This window comes from Lepeophtheirus salmonis, chromosome 10 (genome assembly GCF_016086655.4).
Source record: "Lepeophtheirus salmonis chromosome 10, UVic_Lsal_1.4, whole genome shotgun sequence".
Taxonomy (NCBI): domain Eukaryota; kingdom Metazoa; phylum Arthropoda; class Copepoda; order Siphonostomatoida; family Caligidae; genus Lepeophtheirus; species Lepeophtheirus salmonis.
The window spans coordinates 23,149,505-23,175,229 of NC_052140.2; the positions used below are offsets into that span (position 1 = coordinate 23,149,505).

The following is a 25,725-nucleotide window of genomic DNA, read 5'->3' on the forward strand; positions in this document are numbered from 1 at the left end:
AAATCTCTTACCGTAAGTGTAAATTGGCTCATAGCAGGAGGCTTTTCTCCAGCAGGATGTCCCCGAGCACAATGGTATTAATTTTGACCCCTGATACCTGAAAAATAATCAACAATGGCACCATATACCATCACTGACTCTGGTTTTTGTATCTAATAGAGCCTAAATGCGAATCATATCTTTCTTTTTTTTTTACACAAATCCGATCATTTGGAGTGGTTGAATAGACCCTCAATGGAAATAACATTAAAAACTTTTGGAAGGGGTACCACACTTCAACAAACTCAGAAATTGCTTGCCTCTATTTACTTTTGCTTTACTCGTAATTGCAGATAATCAAAAGAAAAAACTTAATGCAAAATTGATCAATAATTTATCTAAAAAAAAAGTTACAATGGTCTCTCTAAATGTATATAAGTCTTATTAAGAGTTTATTTTTTACAGTATTTAGGGTCCACCCAGTATTTGGCGATTATAAACGCACCTAACTCTAGATAAATGTTTGTGTGTACATATTTTTATACAGTCTGGGAATGAGAGAGTGTTTATCAATTTATTATATTCATGAACTACTTAAGGAAATGATTGATTGATCCCGATGTGATCTTTTTCCTTTTCTCCACATAGCCGTGTCTAAAATGTTATTTGGAGAGAGCTAACACTTTGGTGTAGTTGTTAGTCAGTAGCACCGGAACCATAGGAGCCCAGGGCTCCAGACTCTTCCAGTTTCGTCCTGACTCTCAAGACAAAGAACCAGTCAATGTTCAAGAAGTATTTCACCATTGTTTCGTCCGCCCGGATCGCAAAAAGGACACTTTGCCTTTTCCACGATTGAGGCAAAAATTCTTCGTTGATCGATGGTATTTTTTTTATATAAGTGACACCAAACACTTCTGGCTATCCCCCAAAACAGCAAACAACGTTCTACCGGTACATGTGCAGATATCCCTGTTCAACAATGGCCGCACGCTGTATATGAAACAGTCCCTTTATACCCTTTACAAGAGATCGAATTTGGTTAATGATAGAGTCTGTGAGTTTTGCAAAAACACTTTAAAACATAACATACCTAATCAATGCGATTGCAAAAGTTCAGAAGATATTTGTACGACTAATATACAATAGGGACTCCTATGAAGAGTGCCTTAGAATTAAGTTGGCCTAACACCCCTAACAGCATGAAGTATCGCAAAGTACATTTGAACGTTTCATTGTTTATATCATGGGAGCTTTTGTGACTAGAAGATCTCTTAACTGACAGATAGAGCCTCCTCTAATGAATAAATACTCAACTCCGAAGACATTTTTCTTCTGGGTAATGTAATATTGAAATAATGAAAATAAAAAGTGTTTAAAGGACTTTATTAAAAATATGCATACTTTAGAAAATTCGAATTTTAGACTTGCATTTATATTTTGTGTTTGTTTTAATTATGATGATTAATAACTCTCGTTCATGTTCTCATATTTTATCGCTTTTTATCCCTGTCGTATATTGCTTATATACTCGTATTTAATTCAGTTTTTGAAATTTTAATAGTCGATTAGGCTCATTCAAGCTGTGCTTCTACATAATTATTTCCAAAATTATGGTGGATTATGTATTTTTTTATTCTACTTTTTTTTGTTTTGTTTTTGTAACTATGCCGCGAAAATAATTTTCTTCAAAGCACACTTTTATCTTTAACCAGTTATCCAATTGAAGAAATAAAACCAAACTCTGAAAGCTTGATGAATTCTAATTTATTTTATTTGATAAAATCACATCCAATCGCAATTACAGTCTCTATACGAGGCCGAAAGCGCAAGCAGCCTCTCACCACTTGGCCCTTGGCAAATCCTGGAATTCCTTCTTGATCCAACTAATAAGTTCGGTTTTGGTGTTGAAGGGGCTCGGTTGGTTGGTCGTTCGATCGCACCAAACACTAAAAAAAATCCTTCAGATTCAACTCTGGTAAGATGAAGTCGTTAAAATTGTTCTTGAACCCATTGGATACTTTTTTTCAAGATCTGTTATTACTGTTGCCTTAAAATCATCTTTAGAGGCCTCAAATTCACTCCTATCCTTGCGAACGACCGTCTCACAGAGCCCAAGGGCTCAATAAATTGCTAAATTGTCGCTGCAGACACGGATTCCATGGAGGGTTCTTTGTCTTTTTTCAAATATTTGTGACAAAGAATTCGTCAATTGACTTCATTTTTTTTTTATTCGCAACTAGTTCATGGTTGAAAAAGCTATCTAATAAAAAAATCAGCCCCATAAGTGACTGGGGTTGCCCAAGAGAGTGTGCCAAAATGGCTTATGCACCTTGACTCATTTGCATGTCAATAAAATTTAAAATAAAAAATGTTCAAAATATAAGTTAAAGAATATTTAAGAATAAAAGTTGTGCCAAGAGCTATTTTCAGACTTTTTTTTTGTACAATAATTGTCCTCCAAAAAACCATTCATTTATATCATACTCTTGAAAAATTATAAAATATGGTCTATTATCTGTAGTTAAGAAAAGAATAAGAAAATTAAACCAAAACAACAATATTGAGTCCATTGATCAAAGAATTATTTTGAAAAAAAAAAAAAAAAAAATCTGAGCAAAAATGGTTTCCTTACTAAAATGTTCACAAAAACATAGCACCTGTTTAACTTGGTTGCAAGGGTAAACATAAATTGACGTTTTACGTCAAATTTCAATTATATTTATTTCTTTTCAGACTTTTCCTATCGTGTTTTGCATATTATTCAAGCATCACAAAGAAGTATCTTATTGTTATTTTATCTCCACTCATAAACAACATGAGAAGAACATATTAAAAGTTAAAAGAGCATTTTCTAGATGTCATAAGGTCACGTTTTTAATTATAATAAATTTTTCTTCAAAGAAAAAAATATATATATATTTACTTGACAGTTAAGAGAGATTTTCTTTTTATTTAAAGGAAAAAAAATATTTTTTCATAGTATATTTTATAGACAATCATTAATCATTATATATTTTTTGATGCTTTTAAAGTCATTTAAATTATATTAATTTCATTTTTGTAATTAGTTTAAGTGTAGAATACTTATACATATATATTTATTAAACTTTTTGTTATTTAAAAAAAAAGATAATAATGTTTTGAGGCGTGTAATAGGGAGTGATTTATGTATTTATCAACGGCTATATATATATATATATAATTACTACAACTTAATTAACAGGAATTATATAAAATATTGTCATTGACACTCAGTAAAGCGCTTCACTTCCTCAAAAAATTAACAACAAAAGAATATCTTTGACCTTTGACCTCTCAAAAATGTTACTATTACAGCCTGCGGCCAATGTGCAGCAACAAACTTTGAGCACATGCGCAGGGGAGAATTTGGCGTCATTTAAAATTAAAAATGCTATGGATCAACAAAGTATTTATTCCAATATCGTGGAAAAGACAGAAACCTAGAAAATAGCCCCAGATATTTAATAAAAAGACGTCTGGATCAATGATGTATAATCCTGGACCACTCTATTCTAAATAATGGTGGATGTATTATGAAAAATCCCTTGACAAACTCGAAACAAGTGGTTTCGCTATAAATTAGCTACAGGGTCCTTACATACAAATAATAAGATCTCAACCCCTCATGAGAAATAGGTATTGCAGCTTTTGTAAAGTCGACGTAGAGTCCTCTCACCATCTATTATATATTTGCCCTAGGGTGGTCCCCCTCCGTAAGGCAGAAGAAGGTTTAGTGATTAGCACCTTTGGAGTAAGTATCTTGGAGAGGAACTGGCACATAATGATGAACCCGGCAATGGACGAAAGTATGAAGTTGAAGTGCCTAATATCAGACAGTTTACCATCAATTTATGAACACCAACAGAAAAGTAGCTGTCCTACGTTAAATCATTCGCAAATTACATTAACATGATGACCCTTCTTGGTTCAAAACGAAATTTGAGTACGTATATAGGGTGGACGTTGTTTGTTGTTTTGGCAGCTAGCCAGAAATGTTTGGAGTCAGCTAAAAAAATGAAATAAATAATTGCATCGATCAACAAAGTAGTTATTCCATGATCGAAGAAAAGGCAGAGTATCCTTGTTGTAATCCGTGCCGGACGAAACAACGTTTAGATTTCAAAATTAAATGAAAAAAAATCTGTTCCTTGCCACACTCCAAGGAAAATGTTGACCTGGATGTTATAATTATTTTTTGTCTTTGTTGGACTTTTTTGAGCATTATTTGATAGTTCGTCATGGTATTGACTACTCCCTTTGAAGTAAGCAGTACTGCCTATCTTTGTTGTTATTTTATAAAATGCAATAAAAAATAAATATACAGTCAAATCCGGATATAAGAAATCCGGATGTAATAAAAACACACTGAAGTCAACGTTCTCCCAATTTAAGCCAGGCGTAAAATAATAAATCAAAGATGTGGGGTTGTCTGTATGATGTCTCCTATTCAAATCATGCCCACTTAGGTTCGATCTCCAGCTTCAAATAGTTGAGCTGTTCACAGTAGAGGGTAAACATGAGCAACAACCAAAATTTCTTCGAGTCACTCTTGTGCAATACGAACAGAGAGATTATCGTCCCAGTAAACATTGCAAATTTTCTTGGTCGCGTTCGACGCGTTTTTCCATTTCAGGTAGTAAAAATGTAAAATATTGTCAATTTTTACCTTTGAGACTTCCATTAGTTAGTTTTAAATATTTATTTCTGCTTGCAATACATACATAAAATAAAATTGTACAAATATAAGGCAACGAATACGACCATAAAACGGGGGGTGTTTGTGCTACTACAGCTGATTCAAAATTGTCTGACCATAAAACGGGGGGTGTTTGTACTACAGCTGATTCTAAAACCATGTTTAGATTAAGAATTTGTTCAATAATATTTTTTTACTTTACATAAATTTTAAACTACGAATGTCTTTGTTTCCTTATTCATTGCTTGATGTCTCTCATAAGATAGGGCGGGGTATCTATTGATAAGATTGTCTGCACTTTTCTAATCTTCCATACAGACATTGTACCTTGAAATTATGACCTTCTACTTATTTAGGTGGGCTACAAAAGGGCCATGCCCAGTGTATGCTTGTAAGCTTGATAGACTTCAGTTCTGGCTGATTAAGCATAGGATGCGTATGTTTCATACTTTGATCTTTTTTTATATCGGTAAGACCAATATTGATTGAAGAAGTAATGAATTACCTTCTTTATGTAGCTTAGAGGCGTCCCAATAGTAAACTGGTTTTGGCTCTCAGTACCCCCTCTTTGCAAAATACAGATTCATTGTATTGTCAAAATGTATTACATTTTTAAAACTTTCCTTTTACTATTAGTAAGTGGATTAAAGATTAGAGCAATTGCAGATTGGGAGTCTGATCTGAAATTTGATACCCCCATAGTTGACGGACAATAATTCACGACTGAGCCGACCAAGCACATTACTGTGCAAAAATCATTTGTAGTATTTACTCACACCTTTACAATGTTTTATAGTATAATCCAATGGGGCTAATAATGAAGAAAAAAAAACTTAGTTCAAAGGAAAGGGCGGGAATACGAAATTACTTTTTAACTAGCCTAATACTTCGCATAGAAGAAAAAAAAAGAAAAAAAAATCCACATCAATTCATTTTTTTATTTCATTTTGGTATCAATTTCATAGGAGTTTATGCGAATGAAAAATTACCACGGGGATTTTTCCTTCATTTTAGGTACATTTTTTTGTACGGTATGTTTCTTATTATGTTCATTTCACATTACTTTTCAAAAAACACGGATATACTTCATTAGTGCTCCTTCTTTCACTGAAAGATAAGCTAAAAATCTTTCATAAACTGTCAAAAACGGGATCTAATCAAACAATAGCTGCTTCAAAATGGGACCTTAAAAATTACTTATTTATAAAAGTATATAAGAGTTATGGTTTCTTACCTATATACTTCGTATATAGGTAAGAAAAATCCGGATATACTCAACATTTCATCTGAAAAGTACTATATACTACAGATGGTCCCTACTTATTGCAGTTTTTTGGCAACAAGAAAAATATGCAGGTTATGAAATCCACCTTGTACGAGAACCTTTTTAGTATAAAAACCTAAGGTCAACTTTTAACTATTTTTCCTTTGTTAATTTTAGTTTAAAAATAATACTAACATTTTATTCATCAAGCATTTTTAATATACATTAAATAAAATAAATTTAGTGTATATTAAAATTTATTTCTGATATTCAGAAATCTATAATTCTTACAATTCAATCGCTCAAACCCACTACGGCCAGATTCAACCACAACCTCCTTCTTTGTACGGCTATTGATAATTAATTCCTCGTCCATGTTGGCCACTGCCTCGAGAATGGACCCTCGCTAGGAGTCTACAGTGTTATGTGCACGTTTATAGGACTTTCTCTCCAAAACTCTCACACATACAAGGGGTTTAATTCCGTGTAGCTAGGAGGCCAATTGTCAATTAGTTTTAACCCTTTTTCAATTAATTTATTATCAGTTATTAGCCCAAAACAATCATGAATCTTTCTTTGTGGTGTTCTTTCTCAAACCATCAGACTCTGGGAAAGCCTAGGCAACATCGTAAACAGCTGATTTGGTAGCTTCGTACACTCAATGACCTACTTGGAGGCAAATAATAATGGCCACACGATGTCCTTATTCGGAGGACATTTAGAGGACTTTGAATTTTTTCTTATCTAGTTTTGTCAATTGAGTCTGATTATTAAACTTTCATGGACGTAGGCCTCAAGGTTGTCAATATACTGAGGTCTTAACTTGCTTCGGGTTTTCAATCCACCTTCTATGTACTGGGTGGTCCATTGAAATCTTAATATTTACTAATTCAACAATTAACGAAGGTTGATTGATTGAAATTATTTCAAATTTCGATTTATTAAAGTATAAGGAATTGGTTACCTAACAAAACAAAGCTAAGCTCCTTGGCTTACGTACAAGTCGAGAAAATAACACACGAACATGACCAAAAAAATTTCATTCCTGCACTCCAAGCAGTTGGGCGTCTGCCAGACCATCATCTACGTCGTGAGCAAGTCCAAAATGTTCGAGAGGAAGAAGAGTTCCATCAAAAAGGCCAAACTGGATCCGGAGGAGTTAAAGAAAACAGCCCAGGTATTCCCCTCAAGTTCATGAGGTCCCTTCCCAGAGATCTAGGGTTTCATATCAGACTGCCCAGAATGCTATCAAAAAAAGTGGGTAAATATACCATTGTGAAAGTAGAGAGGCCACTTTTGACACCAGTAATGAAAGAAACCAATCCCCTCCGTTGTAAGACACTTTTGAATGAGTCGTTGAGTGCTTTTGATCTCTTTTTTGACACTTTTGTACACCCTCATGCCCCCCCGATTACAACTATTTGTTGCATGTTGAGGGGAAGGTATTCATTGTCCGTCATTCAGACATTGATACCCTCAAAGACACTGTTAGCCAGCACTGGAACACTATGGTACAGGGTGTCCACGATAAATTGGAGCTATCTTAAAATTCAACCTGCTTGATAAAAATGAAATTTGGAGTGTTTTTGTTAATATGAAAAAGTTAGACATGATATTAAACAATAAATTTATTCAATATGTTTTCCCTCAGCAGCCACCATCTGCTCCATCCTACCCCTAAAGGATTTGCATGCCCTGATGACTTCCGCGGAATCGACAGCATTCCCCTCCCTGGTAATGGAGCTCCTCAGGGCCGCGATGCTCTTGTGGCTGACCTTGCACACCTCCCTCTCCAACTTCCCCTACAAGTAGTAATCACACGGATTGAGGTCGGGTGAGTTTGAGGGCCAGGTGTTGCAATCCCAGAAAGTGATGTCGTGGGAGTTGAAGAGGTTAGTGGTCCTCAAGGCGATGTGTGCGGGTGCCGAGTCTTGTTGGAATATGAACTCCCCTCCCAGCGGCCGTATCCTTCATCCAGAGGATGACTAACTCCTCCATGACTTCGCAGTACGTTATCACGTTAACCCTTTCCTTGGGGTTGAAGAAGAAAGGAGGCATCACCTCGCCGGTGCTGCAGATGACACCCAGGGTCATCACAGAGGTCGGGAACTTTGTGGTGAAGACCGCAGGGAACTCTTCTCTCTCTTTGGCAAGCCACCTGTCATTCTGGACGTTGTAGCTTCTGTCGACAGTCCAGTTCTTCTCGTCGGAGAAGAAGGTGATTCTTCCTCCATGGCTCTTCAAGTCTTTGAGGAGACACTTACCGTTGGTGAGCCTGGTGGCCTTCATGGATGCCGTGAGGATTTATTGTTTGGCCATTCGGTATGACCTGTACTTGAGGTCCTCAGTCACAGCCTTGGACACCAGCTGCTTGCTCACTCCACGGTTCTTGGCCAACCTGGACAAGAAAGTCCCCGGCGAAGCCTTGATGGACTTCCGGAGACCTTCAAGGAAGCGGGGAGTGTGGATTCGGTCACTTTTTATGTTGTGGGCCTTGCGGCAGACCTTCCCCTCAACCTTCCAGGCATTGAAGATCCGTGGTCTTGGGGTAGTTAAGAAGCTGGTAGATAGCAGAGGGCTTGTGTCCCGCGCGAGCCAATTCGAGGATGGCGTCTCTCCTTGCTTGTTCCATGATGACTATTGTTTGTTGTCAAAACAATTGTGGTGGAAGTTATAGTATATTGTTCACGCAACCTTTTATATTAGTTTGATTTAACCCCAAATATCCACATTATGGATCTGGATGAAGTTTAAAGTGGTTCCAATTTATCGTGGACACCCTGTAGATGACTACCATAGTGTGCAAGTGACAGGCATTCCAATCTCAGCTTGAAGCCATCATGGAATCCCAATTTATAAGTAGATGATATTAGAACAAAAACAGGAGGAAATTTTCAAAAATTTGTGACCGTTCAACTACTTCTAAACCTTTTTCAAACCGGCTCGAGATTTGCAAATATTATCTCGGTTCCAAATAGAATCTAAGCAGACCTGCATAAAATCACAAAAAATAATACTCCCACAAGAATATCTTTAAAAAATATTCAAAAAAATAATATCAATCATAAATTCGATCTTTGATTAATAATACGTTATATTGTTACCTTGTACATTCTCATGGGATTTTCCGAATAAACCACAAAAACCATAAAAAGAACTGAGTCTTCCATGGACATTTGGTATAGTGTATTAACTCTATAAGAGGATTTAGATTAGCTGTGCAATAATCACAGTTTTTTTAGTTGGAAGCCTGATTTTTTTTATAGAGGGGGGAAGGGTCGGGTTGGAGAGACCATGGAGGACTCTCCATACTATTGGATCTGTCTGAAAAAGTTGAAAAGACCAAAGTCCTAATAGTCTGGTCCTGTTTAGTTTTGTTTTATCTAGGACCTGTCCTCATAACGATATTTATGGTAACTACAACAGCTGCAATGACTTTATAAATAAGTCCCTTCAGCTGTTTGGCATAACCTCTTCAAAAAAAGCAACCAAGAAACTTGAAGTTTAAAGTAGGATGTGTGTGTCTAGAGCTTATCACTGTAGATTTTGGGTATTATTGATTATTTTCTTCTTTAATATTTTCTTCAAATCCCTAGTAACTGCGCCATGTATCATAAGCATATTATTCTTTATTAATCCACACACATTCTACATCTCATGACGTCATTATTATTTGACAAAAATATACATATAACGTAAATACCACACAGACCCTGATTTTCTTTTATTAAGAAGGGGGGCTGGACGGAAAGACTAGAGAGGACTCTCCTTCCGTGTTGGATAGTCTGAAAAAACTAAAAGACCGCAGTTATATAAGTTCGGTCCTGATTAGTTTTGTTTATTCTAAGACTGTTCATAATCAATCTTTTATATACAATTCAACTGCTGAGATGACGTAGCTATCAACTACTTCGTTTCATTTGTTGAAGTTTTATCATATCCAGTTTCAAAGAGACAAACATATCTGAAAAAGTTGAACATAGGAGGCGTGCCGCCATAATTCATTGTTTTCTTCGTGTTAATATTCTTCATTCCTAGCTAGGAATAAAGAAAATAAAATGATAGTCAGGACTGATTAATTGGTTAGAAAAAAAGACTGAAAAGTAGAGAAAAAACACAAAACAAATTAAGATTACGACTCCAGGACCGATCAAAAACTATATTTGGACACATAGTCATCATGTGGTCTTTGTTTTGCACCTTAATTTATAGCTTCAGAGGAAACAAAGTAGAAAATCAACCACTGGCATGTAAGTTGTGTAACGACGTGATATAGAGAAAAAACAAAGTAGTTTAATTAATCCATCTTGGTAATTGAATCCGCAATATATTTATAATTTAAGGGAGTAAGTAGGCGGTTTTTATTAATTATATTCTTGTCAATTGAAATAATTATTAAAAAACTTGCCCTCAAAATAGACATCAACTCCTTTTTTATATAATTATTATTAAAATGGGAAAACTCAAATAACAACGACTGGAATAATTGTAATTTGATATGTCCATAAAAAAAACTCACGTAACTTGTACAACAAACTTTTAATGAAAAATATATCTCGTTAGTGTCATCAGGTATTTGATATGAAGCTCAATTTATAGCAATGATGATGAAAGTGAGACTTGTTATAATTATGTTATTTCATTTGTGAAAAAATATACATTACGCATTTACTTTATAATCTGAAGGATCTTATTATAGGCCTACGACATTCAATTGGTAGAACTTAATTTGAAATAATTAATTTGTCAATTCTTGGAGCCCGTCATATTGTGTATAAAAAAGATGATTGATTACATTGGGAAGGATTAAATTAATTGTTATCTTGATATTTTCAAAAGTTATTTACGGGATCATTCATAGAAATGCCAATTTACTATTGCGTGACTTTGTAAGCTTATGATTTAACTGACATAACTCAAGAATAGAAAAAGGATGGGTCTTGGAAGGCAGCTCCAAAATCCCCACGTACAGTATAAGTAAGGTTTTATTATCTGAAAACATCCGAGACCGGAACCAACTACGGTACTCAATCTTTAATAGATCATAAAAAAAGATCCAAGGGATTTTTCGGATCTTAAAAAGCTTGCTTAGTTAATAAATATCCAAGGTTAATAGAAATACAAGGTTACCATAACGCGTATACGACTGATGTTTGACTTCCCCCATGTTTTTAATATTTACGTCATAGTAGATGCCCGGTTGCGTGTTTCGTCAAAATATGTTTTTCTGGCCCAGCTATCGGGACGATACGTTAAATTAAAAATTCTAGCAATAGTGACGTCATAGACTATGAGTGGTTGAGTGTTTTGTCAAAATCTGCCTGTGTTGCCCATAAGTTGGTACAATACATCAGATTGAAAATTCTAGCAGGGCCGATTACATGATTGTCTAACCTTGTATTTCTATTGATCTTGATTAATATCTTTATCGACCATAGCATCGCAATTTATTTTGATTGGTGCTTGGAGCCATAGCTAGATCAATGATTTTAGAAAAAAATTAACCGAGGAAAAAATAGCAAGAGACAAAATAAGAACAAGTGAAAAAAATGGTAAAATTCTTTTAAATATCAACAATATAATATATATTAATCTTAAAAGAAATAAACAAACATGGATTTACGAACAAGCTATACCATCATATATTGAGAAATATAAGGCCTCCCCCAAATCCTCTCAGTGGTTTGTTGCATCACGGCCAACCACCTCTTCTTTCGACACATCCAGGATCATAATGAAAAGGAAATCATTGCTTTTGCCTAGTATTATACAATGCATGTTCGTCAATCCATGTGTATTGTCCAACATTAATAATCCATCAAGTCTAATGATATTATTATTGATAAATGATTATTAAGTGACTAGCACTTCTTTAGTATTGGATAGGTCCTGGGACTGATTTCCTAATCAGCCCCTCACCCCCTGTTAGTATTTGTTTTATTAGTCCGATCTTTTTTACTGTTCAACGGTCGAACGGACTGATACATGGGTCTTTCAGTACTACGGTCCTAGGTATGTTTTATATTTGAAAGAGGTTATGAATTATAATGAAACTTGAGCGTCTCAAATGACGTAGTAACTACCTAATTTCTGCTGTTTTAGTTTCCATAAAAGACCGATAAGGACCGGTCCTAAGATTGACAAATTTTAAAATTACAAGGTTTCCGTTTGAACCGCTGTTGTGTTTATTTATTTTTCTTTTATATTAATATGTACATCATATTGGTGATAAGTGTTATATCGTTTAAAATATGTTTTCCATTTCTTCCACTGAGTCACTTCTCCTTTTCTTTCCTTGGCATTTTTTCCTAACACCAGATACACAGTTACATCAATTCATGTGGCTATTCAACGTGACGTTATCTCTCTTTTCTCCTAATCAACCATCTTAGCCAATGTGACTAAATATAAGGTGTGTATATCAGAAACTGGCCATGTAGTCTAATTGGTGTTAGCTGACAATTTTTTTGATGACGTCACACCAGATCCAAGTTCAGTGTTACTGACTCGTGTTATCTCATATTTTTCCAAGAATTATAGACAGTTTACATTTTAAAGAACAACTCCATGCCTTGAATGGAATAGAAAGATTAGTTTGGGAATGAATGCAATTGGTAAATCTTATCAGCTTCCATTTCAAAAGGGAATATTGATCTCAATTAGGTCTCAAAAACCGTCTCTGGTTGAAGCACTTAAAAGATTAAAAGTTATCATGTTTGACAAAAATCATAACTTAATACTGAGAAACCCAGTAGTTAAAGAAGAGGCTAATGAAAATCATCCCACAGCTTAGAGAGATGATGTCCAAATTGTTACAAAATCTTTGTCTTTGTATGTACAATTAATTAGCCTTGTGAATCACATGTAGAAATATTAGATGTAATTGAATGTTAGGAAGTTGTGGAACATTATGAAAATTTAGAGACTTTTGGGATTCACAAAGAAATGCGCCAGCAATCATGTTTAAAAGCTTCCAGAATTCAAAGTCATTGCTCAGAACATTGACGGATTTTTAGCAAAAAAATTCCAATCTTTATATCCAAATCTTGGACAGAAGACAAGTGAAATAGAACCTTAAATGAAAGAATCCAGTTCTTGGACAATGCTTGTTTCTAGGGAAGGCCTTGCCATTCCTTCGGAGGAACTATTGATATTTTTGCCAACAATTAGAGTATAAATTCCAAAAATTTCACATGTATCGGTCCTTAGGACCGTTGAACGGTAAAAAACATCGGACTGATAACAAATACTGATCCGACCAGATGTCACCAAATTACGATCCGCGACGTCAGTTCATCCGGTCAGTCGATGGTGCTTAAATTTGCTTGATAAAACGTATATTACTCGACACTTTTTTGATCATTGATTTGAAAGCATATGACTTGTTCAAAGAGAAGAGCAGAGAAAGACAACTTGTTACATTTAACAGCTGCTTTTTTGATGATGACTTTTCGAAATTGAAAAACGTTGCCGCTCGTATTGCATCAGTGTTTGGAACAACTTCTGTCTGTGAGCAAGCATTTTCAAAAATGAATTATGTGAAGTCCACACATCTAAGGCAATTGACTGATTAATATTTGAAAGCAATTCTCTTGATTGGATAAAAGAAAACCTTGATGATATCTTGAAAGCCAAATGTCATTTTCACAAATCTCACTAACCTTAGTTTGTAAGATTTAGATCTGTGCACACTATGTCTACGTAGCCATCTTTTTGTTAACATTGCTTCTTTGATTAAACATGTTGGTTGTTATTGATTTTTTGCTCATTGTACACCACTTACCCATGTATAACATGGAATGCTAAATTTAGTTATTCCTCTTTTCTCTAAGAGCTTTCGTTCTGGCTCGCAAGTATTGAACAGAATGATTATGCAGCACGCACTCGTAATTTTTTCCATTATAAGGCCCACCGTAAAAAAAGTTTGGTGACCCACAGACTAGGCAATCAGTACTAGGACCTGTGAACAGACTTTTGGCCGATTTTTTTTTTTGTCGAAGGACCATTTGGCCGAAAAATGATATTTTATATAATTATATTTTCGATTTTATACTTACATTCAATTTAAATGATTAATTATATTATTTAATAATCATTATATTAACACAACACAGTAGCTGGTGGTTCGAACGTAGTTCGAATCTTTACCGTTATAGTATTTTAAATAAATTAAATGATAAAGAAACACTACAGCAACTCGATTGGAAGAACTGCTAATCACTTCTTCGTTATCAATTAAACATCATTCGACATTATGGATTATTCATAACGAAAACGACTCATGGATTGACACTTCCATTCGAGTTGCTGTCGGGTTTTCATATTATTTAATTTACTTAAAGTAAAACAACAGTAAAAATTCGAACTACAAAATTTTTCTGTAAATATCACTAATTAATTTACATGTATGACATATATATAAATCACATATATCAATATTAAAAATATTATTTTTAGTACAAATTGTACTCTGTCAAAATGTCCGTTCAATAAGTTGTACTTCGGCAAAAATGTTTTCGGCAATTGTCTTAGAACCCATCATGGAATTCTATAATTCCATGGACACATCAGACACAAAGTAAAAGTTAAAATATGGAATAGGTTGCGTTATTGGAAAAAATGTTCCGTAATATTAAATTTTAGATTTCTTTTTGAGATTTGCATTAAATATTGTCCTATAATAACTCATAAGATGATACTCTATTATCTTATGCGATAAGAAAAATACATCATTTCTTACCCATAGATAAAAAACTATAATCAATAAAACATCTATCATACGTTTGGGATACGAAATATGGGGATTTTCGTAATATTTATATGTATACACCGTACTTTTACATTAAAATCACGTAGACATATATTATCAATTTTGATCAGTAAAATATGGTTGTTTTTAAAACATAAAAAAGATATTGAATAATAGATGATATGGAATGGAAATGTCAGAGTCAAAGTAGATTATATACTTACAGAATCCGTATTGAGAAATATGTTTGTAAACAGAATGAATAATTAATTGATTATTTTTTTTATTTAATAGTAGAATTAATTTGGGAATAAGTTAATGTATCTCTAACTTGTATCTAATTGATGGAGAGAAAGAGAACAGGCATACATATTTAATTTGCTTACAATAATATACTCAATAATTTGACCTTTTTAAGTAGAATAAAGCTATTGATTGAGAGTTAATTATATTTTGAAAATGTGTAGAGAAGTGCAAGATTAGTTTGCGCACTTTCCCCTTTTTGCCATTTTATTATTGTATCGTAAGAACCACAAGAGCCACGGAGCATAGGCGGAGTTTGCAGAAGGGCCCAGCCCCTTGACTCTCAAAATTTATTTATTTATTATTATGATAGGATATAATATCAAATCCGGTGCTTCATATTTCCAGATTTTTCCGGCATATTATACGTTGGGGAAAAAGTAACACCGTATTTTTTGCTCCGTTTCAATTTTTTATAAGAAGTGTTACAAACATCCGTGTTAAGCCAAGTATGCCCCGTTCTATTGGATAACTCGTCGCCAACAATAATCCAACTTCATATTTCCCTTCTGGCAAACGCCCTTGTCCCTATTGACAAAAACTCGGACAACCAATTTCCCCATGTTTCTATTGAGGCCAAATTTGTATACCCAAGCGTGTTGGCTATAAACAAGAACAGGTAGTAGAAGTCACTTGGCGCCTTGTCTGTACTGTAGGGTGGATGCATAAGAGCTCCCGGAGTATGTGTGCAGCCTGGCGTGGTCTTTATAATGTCTTGTGGTCTCCTATTCACTAATACTATGCCCGCTTCTTTTCGTTCGCCAGCTTCAAATGGTCCAGTTGTTCACAATAGAGAACAGAATTGAGCTGGAAAAAAAAATTGATCGAACCACTGTTGTGTATCATGAAACAAAAAATTATCGGACACATCGCAAATTGTCTTGGTCTCTTTGGACACGTTTTTCCCTTTCAGATAGTAAAAATTTAAAATATGACAAATTTCTTCTTTTGAGACCTCCATACTTGACGCACGATTAACTAAACCACAACTAAACTGTCAAAAATGCATTTGTAGTATACATTCACACCTTTACGACACATTATCGTATGATCTGAATGAGACGATCATACACAAAATATACTTAATTAAAAAAAGGGGTGGGAAATACGAAATTACGTCGTCTCCAACCTAATTAAGCAATATTTTTTTTAACGAAATATAGATATAAATTATAAGCGTTTCACTTAGTAGCCAAACACCGCTAGGGACAGGGGCGTCTGCAAGAGATCATATTTTTTTGAGGGGGGGGGTGTTAATTTTTTAAAGTCAACAGCAGAAAATTTCAAGCAGAACGCCGGTGTGCTGTTGTGATGATTTTGGTCAAAAACGATCTCGAAATTAGATAGTGTAAATTTCAAAAACCATGTGCCTTTATGGTTCTTGTAATAAGTCGAAAAGTGCACAAACTACTCTCTTCTCTGGCATTGGGGCCAAGGGCTCTAAATATTAAAAGTGTGAGACCCCATTATCAATTTTGAAATAGGCAATTTCTTGAGTCAACTTGTTCAATCAATAAAACCACCCTCAAAGAGTCGTGGTTACTCTTATATTTGGGGTTTCCACAAACTTGATTAGGCTAAGCTGGAAGAAACTTTCAAGAAATTCAAGAACGCCAACTTGTCCCACTCTTCCCTCACATGAACTGTCAATCAAACTCCAAAGACTTAATTCCCATAAATGTTTCGATCAACACATAGAAAAATGAAAGATATATATGATTATTTATTCAAACTATTTAATTACAAATGTATGCTCCAAATAATTATTTAATTAGAATTAGTTTGCAAACAAACCAATTATTCATTTCTAGCACCGATATCCTCTTTAACTTCCTCTATAGGTTGTATATCCATATGGATTGAGCAAGATGGGAACATGGTAATGGGATTCTGGATCCTTGATCTTGAATACAATCTAGAAAAAAGATAATTTTGTTAGTGTTAGTATTTTAGATTGTACACTAAAATAAAGGATTTTCATATGACGTAAGCATTGTACATAGATGGCGACCATCTTAGGTGTCTGAACAACCATTTATTAGAATAAAAATTACTTTTTACTAATATCAAGGAAAATTGGGAACAAGCGCAGTGTATTGGGATGCCAAAATGGAACTGACAAATAAAAGGATTCTATCGTCTATCAAAAATTGATCTCTTTAACATCTCCTTTTGCTAATATGACAATGTAATATGTGTTTGAAATATGTTAATTACATCATTATAGATTATTATGTCCATTGTTTAGACAACAAATTACCGATTACAATTGCAAGGATATTATATTTTTATATCGTTATCGTATTTTTTCGTCCCTACTTCTTCTAAAATAAACTTAACTGTAAAAATCTAGCCATACTTCTTGGATTTTTAGTGCCTAAATATTTGATAATAAGAGACAAATCACTATATATATTTGGCATCAAATAGCATTTAATATAAAAGTTAAGCCTTTATTAATTTGTAAAGCCATTTGATAAATTGCATGTTTAAAAATCATGTCTATCCCCATTTTGTGGGCTCAAAGTTTATATTTTACTACATAAAGATGAAAAATGTATAATATATACTAATGAAACTTGATTAAATGTTTTTAAGAATAAAGAAAAACTTAATTTTCAGCATTGAATACAACTTGATGACAATGATAAACGCTGATATTTGAATATAATCAAAGTAATATGTACTAAAAAAACCAAAATATGGGTAGATTTTTATAATATTAGGAACAATAAAATTAGGAAAATGAGCAAAAATATCTAATTCTTTCCATTGTAATAGTAAATTTTTACCTACAATATGGAAATAAGATTGTATAACGATGTTATAACATATCTTCAATATATATTGGGGTCAGATATATAAGAAAACTAGGCAATAGAGGAATATGATTTTGATAAACTTTTAAGGTTTAAGTCCATTTAATTTGTTGGTCTCATATTAACATTTCCTAGTTTCCTTAATATTAATGAAAATCCGTTTTCCTTGTATAAAAATTGCTTGTTTAGGCCCACAAAATGGCCGACATCAACAATGATGACGTCACATGAAATTGCTCTTATAAGAAACTTTTATAGTTGAATCATTTATATTAAAGAGTAAAATCGTAAAAACCTCAACATATGGGAAGAACGCCTCCGTTTTGGTCTTGTCAAAGTACTCGCTCACTTCAAAATGAAGTTTGTAGAGTCCTGCATTGAAGTCCTCCCAACCAAGAAATCCAGAGACTCGTCCATCTTGATTCGTTATTCTGTAAAAGTTTAAATATGTGTTGATCTAATAATAAATACATTTCAGTAAATATTCAATAGTACTTTTCTCCAATCAACTTCCAGTCATGATCCTTCTGTTTGAAAAGCTTTATTTTGATTCCTTCAGCAGGACAGCCTTTTGATGTGTCCAAGACATGGGATGACAAGGGATTATCGTGGGTTTTGGGAGCCATGATGGAGAAAATAATATTGGGTGACTAAATAGCAATACACAGCAACATGTTGTTTTTTGATCTGTAGAATAAGAGGCGTGCATGTAAAGCATATTTTATAAGTTTTTAACTTATAAAATAATATTTGACCTCGTATTCAAAACGAGTACTTGGCCACATCAGAGTACTAAAAAGTTGAAATTCATAAGCTATACTTGAGCGCATTGATGTGACGTCAGCAATGTTGATCTTGGACATTTTGGGCTCTAAACAATCAAATTGAGTAAAATAAAAATAATTTTTGAATTAATTTTAAGTAAATGGGTAGATTAAATAGAAGGACTAATGCCTAATGCATATTGGACCCTAAAATGTATTAAAAAGATGTTATTACATCGTTAAACAATCTTATTTCTATATTGTAGACAAAAATTACCTATTAGATTAGCAAGGATGCGATATTTTTCTCCTATTATCCTATTTTTTTAGTCCCTAATTAATCCAAAACAAAATTAATTATTACAATCTGTTCATTTCGGTGGGTTTTCAAGTATCTATTATTCTTTGACATCAAGTAGTATTCAATACAAGTCTTAACCTATTTTTGAAGTTACATTGATTTGAAATTTGTCCATTTTATTTAGTAAAAATATTAACTATGAGTATGAGCCCCAAGATTAAGATGCAAATTGTAGTGTCAATGCAAATTCACTATAGAATATTTTCACGCAACGTTACTGATTTTAATGTCAGACATTTTGGGTGCCTAAACAACAAGTTTTATAACAATGACACCCCTTTTTGCCTTAATATTAAGGAAAATATTGAACTATTGGATTTCAAAATGAGGCCCACAAATAAAAAGACTTACTCTCTATTAAAAATATATCCCTCAATTGTCTAGTTTTATGATATATCTGACCTTAAAGTGTATTACAACTATGTCATTACATCGTTATATAATTTTATTTTCATATTGTAGACAATAAACTAACAATTAGAGTGGGAATAATTGGATTTTTTTTTTTAACTTAAAAAAAAATAATTATACAAATTTAACATTTTTTTCAGGGATTTTCTGTATCACTTTGATTATATTCAAATATCAGTGTTTATCATAGGTATAAAGTAGTAATAAATGCAATTGTTAAGTTTTCTTTTAGTCTTAGAGTCGTTTGATGAATTTCCCTCAAGATTAATAAGAAATTTGTTCAATTTATGTAGCAAAAATATCAACTTTGAGCCCCCAAGATGGGGTGGGTTCCCCTTAATTATAACGTTATTTTTGACGTTAGTGAAAACGCTCTAATATATTCTTAGATATAATAATTAAATAATCTTTACAATAATACTTAAGCAGGAGTTTAAGTTAGTATATATTCCTGATAATCTCAGATCTAATATATTTATTAATTGAATGCTAAGATGTTATTGATTAATTATATAAAAACATCGGAACAAATTATAGATATTCTATAACTCAACAAACCTTTTTACAAACAATGCGTCACAACAGTGTCGTGAATGGTGCAATATTATTATTGAAAGTGAGTTATGTTGCGATTATGTCGTTTTTATCCAAGGGGCCTCTGTACGCCCATGTACGAATCCATCGAAGAATTGGTCAAGGCACATACCAAGACCCCTATGAAAGAATATCAAAGGCAAGGGATTTACCATCCCCGACTGGAGAGAAACATTACGTACTTTCGAAATAATCTGGATCGTTACCCCTATGTTTTGATTCCTCCTCCGGATAAACATGTCCTTGCTTTCCTCAAACAGTCTACTTGTATGGAGTCCATTCTTATGAATGTTGCATCCCCGGATCAATCTCTCAAAATGTTTGAAATCCTCGCTTCTTTTAGTGATTCACTTCCTCTTGTAAATTCCGAGTTTATTTGTTCCAAACTGTACTGTAATGACAAAAATTCAGAATAGAGCATTTTTACGGACATCATAGTTGAAGGAGATGTCATCTTGGGGACTCAAAGTTAAGATTTGTACAATGGGAAATTTCCAATCAATCTTTATGAAATGGCTTTAAGAATAAATAATGACTTAACACTTTCATTGAATATTACTTGATGCCAATGATAAACCGTGATATTTGAATACAATCAATGTAATATGTACTAAAAATCCCTATGAAGTATCTAAATTTGAACAATTCCATTTTTTTATCCATTAGGGACGATAAAATATTTAGAGAAAAATGTAGTATTCTTTCCATCGTAAAAGTTAATTTGTATCTATAATATAGAAATAAGGTTGTATAACGATGTAATAGCATATTACATTATACATTTTAGAGTCAGACATATAATATGACTAATCAATATTTTGGATATACAGTAAGGTTTAAGTCCCATTTTGACATCCAATAATTCACTATTTCCCTTAATATCAATGAAAAAAAAGGGCTCCTCTACTTTTTATAACTATGTGCATTTATATAATCACGTTGTTTAGGGCCCTCAAATGGCCGACATCAACAATGCTAACGTCACGTGAAAACACTCTATTTCGTTTATTTTTTATTTTATTCATCTAAACAAGGAAATAATCTTCAAATGCACCCAAAAAGTCATTCATAGACGCGTCTTGATTCGGAAATCGGTAAATTATCTGGGGGGAAAAAATATTATTTCATGTTGTTTCTTTAAAATTATTGAGTTGAATCGATTTATAGTATATTTATTACATTTTGTATTGTCGATTGATTACATGTATATCTTTCGAAATTTGGGAAAAGAGGAGATTGTAATCGGGCCATTCTTATTTTTTCATGATAATTTACAGATTTTCAAATTAAAACGCATCCCTGAAGGACCTTCTTTGGGGGAATTAGACGATCTTGTTTGGGTGAATAAAGTGCAAAATAAAAAGATAGCAAATTTCGAACTTTCGTCATGACGTTACACATAGATTTCAATATTTTTTTTTCTTTTCAGGGCAGTCCAATCCTGGAGAAATGCTGCAGTATTCTACTATCCCAAACGTATTCCTTTAGACAACTATTAGACTTTGTATCAACTCTGAGTAAAGTCAACGCTAAAAGACTCTATCAAAACGCTGCATTTCCAAATGTCGTTGATAAATTTATGGACAAATCTATTGAGGCCTTGCAAAATCAAAAGAGTAAGGATTTAACCTTAGATAGAGCCCCCTTCTTTCGTCTCGCATATCTTTGGACACGCTATCATTATTCCTTAAGTCCGAATAAGGTTAAAAATTGCCCGTTTACAACTCAATTACTAAAAAGAATACTCTCAGACAATGATATCGTTCGAAATTTGGATAAACAGGAGATTGTGTTTGTATCATTCTTAATTGGAAATTTGAGACACTCTCCGTACGTAATGGATTTTCTTCTAAATCATTTAGTCGCAACTGTCCAACAAATGGAGGCGGAAGAAATCAGTATTATATCCACGGCTTTATTTCTTTCAAAGGTTAAAGTCCATCAGCAAGACGCTCTTGTGACTAGTTTACTTAATAAGTTATTAATGATTAACCCGAATGATGTATCCACGATTGAAAGAGTTTTAGGGCCTGTCTCCAAATTACTAAAAAAGGCTTCATTAGTACATATCGAAAAGAAAAAGGATTTGGCCTTTCGCTTTGGTCCCGTTCTTCAATATCTTAGCATCAATACACGTATACATTTCCTAAAATTCCTATCCATTAATGGAACGTTGGAAGTTAGGAAGTCACTTAAATATTTGGTAGACTCCTTTTCCAGTCTTGAATTAAATTTGGACAACCTGAGAATGAAGGATTGGGAATCCATTGTTCAGAGTCTTGTTTTATTGAATTATAAAGATGAACAATTTTATCTTAAAGTAGCTGAGGATATCATTGATTCCTGTAAGCATCAAAATCATCACCATAATATCAAGTCATTAATCAATCTGGTTTTGTATCTAACGCATGAAGGGATTTACAAGAAGTCGAGTATTGATAAAATTTTCAAACTTGTGAATAATATAGACTTATCCAAATCCGTTCCAAGAGGTCTTGTTAGTGTTCTCTACGCAGATAGTGGAACTCCATCCGAGTACGTACATGCTGAACTTATAAAATCAAAACATACTTATACTGCCCTTGTCCGAAATATATTAGAGTTGGACTCCGTTCTTAATGTTTTTATTACAGAGGATACAATACAAAGTAGATTAAATCCGAATATTCGAGAAGCATTTGTTTCTCATACTCTTAAATTTGATGATCCTACAAGTGGAACCAAAGTAGCGGAGAACAAGCAGACAATTCTTAAATGTTTAAATCTGCATGAGGAAGGAAAAGATTATTTATCCTCTAAAATCTGCCCACATTTTCGCTCAGAGGACATAATCATTTGTTATAATGATAGATTGAAAAAAATTGAAAAATTTCCAAAGGATTTTGATTCTTTTTCCCCACCAAAGTCTACGTCAGAAAGTCGTTACATCGTTTTACTCGTAACTAAAAGGATAAATTTACTTCATAATCAAGTTTTTAATGGATATTTAAACTTTCAAAAAGACTTATTACATAAAATGGGCTATGACGTAGTCATAATTACTCGTGTCTCCAATAGTCCACCCTCATTGAGAAGCTATTTGTATCGTTCATTTAAAAACTGTAAAGAGGACAGCCGAAATGTCCACGAGCCTTTAGTTGTTGATTAAAAAATATATATATAATAGTGAAAGGCTTAGTTATTCTCTCTCTTGTACTTTTGGTTAGTGCTTTATACCTGTTTGCACTGTTGAGCACTTAAGGAAAGTCATATTTTGTACTTGTGAAATAAATATGTTCGCATTGTCATTTTATTAGATAATATATCTGTGTTACTGCTTAATAAATATGATACGGGTAATTGGATTAAAAGGATACCTTTTCTGGATTAATTATTTAAAAATATATATATCATTTCAGGTCCCCTGATATGAAGCAATGGCATTTATTGATGAAGAAAAAGAGACATCGGAGGCCGTATCCTCTCTTCATAAAGCTCTAAGAGTTCTTAAAGAGGAACTCTCTTTAAAGGATCGGAAAATTCAAGAATTAGAAGATCATTTGCTACAGAATTCGGAGCGTGTTTGGTCTTCCTGCTCTAACAGATCTAATAATTATGATAGAAGTACTTCAAATTTGAATCCCCCAGAAAAATCCGTAAAAGGATGGAAATCCGAGCCTATATTATCCTCTCCAAGTGTTCATTGTTCTCGAACAACAAAAATTTCAGTTCGATTAAAAGTGCCTAAATCGGATCATACTGAAAAACTGCTTGAAGCAAGTGCTCATTACTTCCAGGATGTCAAAGCACTGAAGCTTCTTATGGAACGACATCAAAATAGGAAGGCTTTTCAACCTGAAGTAAATGATGACATCGTTAACAATGGAAGTAAGGACAGTTTTTTTTTGCACATGTGTAGAACTTGTATCCGCTGTAAAAAGTATTGATTTCGACTATAACTTAATTATTAATATTAAACATGTTAGGATCGATGAATTGCTTTAGAAATATGTTCTTGGACATCTCGATAAGTATTTTACCTGGCCACAGTAACCATTACCTTGAGATATGAGTGTTTCAACATACGTGTTGAATTTTGAGTTGCATTGACTAGCTCAGAAATGAAATTTTTGATTTTATCGTTTTGATTAATATATGATTTGCGATATCTCGCAAACCAAAACAACAATGATAGGCAAGTTTAACACATTATTGAATTGCTATCAGTTAGCTTAACGATCCTTATTTTTATTTTATTTGTGTTGTGAGAAAAAAAAAGAAAAAAAAAGTAAACCATAACCTCAATTTGTGACCTGAGAATTTTCAAGATGCAGAAGGTACCCGTATGGTTTTAGATACAAGAAAAATACGCGTTATATGAGATCCGCATTCTTCGGGGACTTTTTTAGTACTAAAACCATTAAAATAAGATAAGGAATAAAAAAACATTTTATTCATTGTAAATTATTTAAAATATTTGTATTTTAGTCAAGATCATTCTTAAATATTTGTAAAATTTAAACTTAATCGAGGAGTTACTTGATATTTAATCCGGTCATTTCAATACTATAAAATTTAAATAATCGGAACTTAACTAATATTTATTTATTAATCTTTTTAATGGCAAGTTTGTATAATAACCAAAAGTTTTCAGTCTAGGTATCAAATTAAATACTTAATAGACACTCCCTCCAATGGAACATTATACGCTTCTATAATATGAATATATTAGCAAAGGTTTACCTGGCATTGCTGGGGCCAAGGAGGGAGCGGGAAATCACATTGACAATGGTCAATATTACTTCTTTTTAATGTTTAGACCACTTCGGTGCGGGCAGCCTTTATAATATGTGTATTATGAATTAAAAAAAAATTGTGTTATAAACTTCAAACAACATACCAACATATATGTCTGAAAACATTAGTCTAGATGATAAGTCCATCTTTTATTTTTGCCAAAAAATTGCCAAATCAAAACTTGCAAAAAACTTGCACTAATTTCGCAAAAAACCTAGTAAATATTTTTTTGCAATTATAAAGAGGAACACAAAACTGTCAAGATTTTTTTGTACTTGTAAAAACTAAAAAAGTTATGTAGAATAATGTCGTCGAAAAAATATCCCTCGATAACTGGTTCATTTTTGCACATATTACAAAAAATTTCTATTAAAATACTCTGGAAATTGAAATATTTTTGTAATATTAGAAATCAAAATTTCATGTCTAAAATGATGAAAAAAAGAAGATGAAAAATGGAAAATTACTTAGAAAATGACAGATATTTCAATTAAATATCAATTTTTATGTGTCAAACGCATATGCAAACGAATTTCTAGACAAATTTCTACAAACTGTATTAGTAACTGCTAATCCAATATACCATTGGAAATCCATTTTTCACAGAAAACTTTTTGATTTTCATAAATTTAGAAAATGTACGTATTTGTATAGCTTTTTTAAGTTTCTTTAATAACAAAGTTATGCTTTGTATATAGATCACCTCGTTACTCTTAACATCATGAATTATACACCTATACTTGCCTCTAATTGCTTGGTTTACGAGATATCCCTAAACGAATATGAATTAAAATCCTTATTTCTTCATGTTGAAGACTTCATAACTCAGAGTTGGATTAAGCTACACATCAAAAGTTTAATTTCTGACCTATTTTTAAAGTTATTTTTATGGGATATATTGGTTTAGCTTACGAGTTTGTTGAGGAACCAATTAAACTCATATGTTCAGGAACCAATTAAACTCATATGTTAAGGTTTTAGTTTATTT

At 33.1% G+C, this 25,725-nt stretch overlaps 3 protein-coding genes across 4 annotated transcripts in view; 2 read left to right on the forward strand and 1 right to left on the reverse strand.

The window, feature by feature from the left end:
• Positions 1 to 16,715: 16,715 nt before the first annotated feature.
• Positions 16,716 to 18,625, reverse strand: LOC121125553 (5-hydroxyisourate hydrolase). The gene is made up of 3 exons (XM_040720750.2): positions 18,327 to 18,625; positions 18,127 to 18,262; positions 16,716 to 16,927 (listed from the first exon to the last, which is right to left on the reverse strand). The coding sequence occupies exons 1-3, from the start codon at positions 18,455 to 18,457 to the stop codon at positions 16,838 to 16,840; spliced, it is 357 nt and encodes a 118-aa protein (XP_040576684.1). The 5' UTR covers positions 18,458 to 18,625; the 3' UTR covers positions 16,716 to 16,837.
• Positions 18,626 to 19,931: 1,306 nt separating this feature from the next.
• LOC121125219 (uncharacterized) lies at positions 19,932 to 23,359 on the forward strand. The gene is made up of 2 exons (XM_040720360.2): positions 19,932 to 20,320; positions 21,391 to 23,359. Exons 1-2 carry the CDS (start codon positions 19,991 to 19,993, stop codon positions 23,107 to 23,109), a joined length of 2,049 nt encoding a protein of 682 aa, XP_040576294.1. The 5' UTR covers positions 19,932 to 19,990; the 3' UTR covers positions 23,110 to 23,359.
• Positions 23,132 to 25,725, forward strand: part of LOC121125220 (uncharacterized) — a 59,715-nt gene continuing 57,121 nt past the window's right edge. Inside the window, exons 1-2 of one of the 2 annotated variants that reach the window (XM_040720361.2) lie at positions 23,132 to 23,296; positions 23,360 to 23,828. In XM_040720361.2, the coding sequence (XP_040576295.1) occupies positions 23,378 to 23,828 (451 nt within the window). In that variant the 5' untranslated portion in view covers positions 23,132 to 23,296; positions 23,360 to 23,377. The remainder of the gene's footprint in view (positions 23,297 to 23,359; positions 23,829 to 25,725) is intronic. The other variant, XM_071891308.1, reaches the window with a different exon arrangement.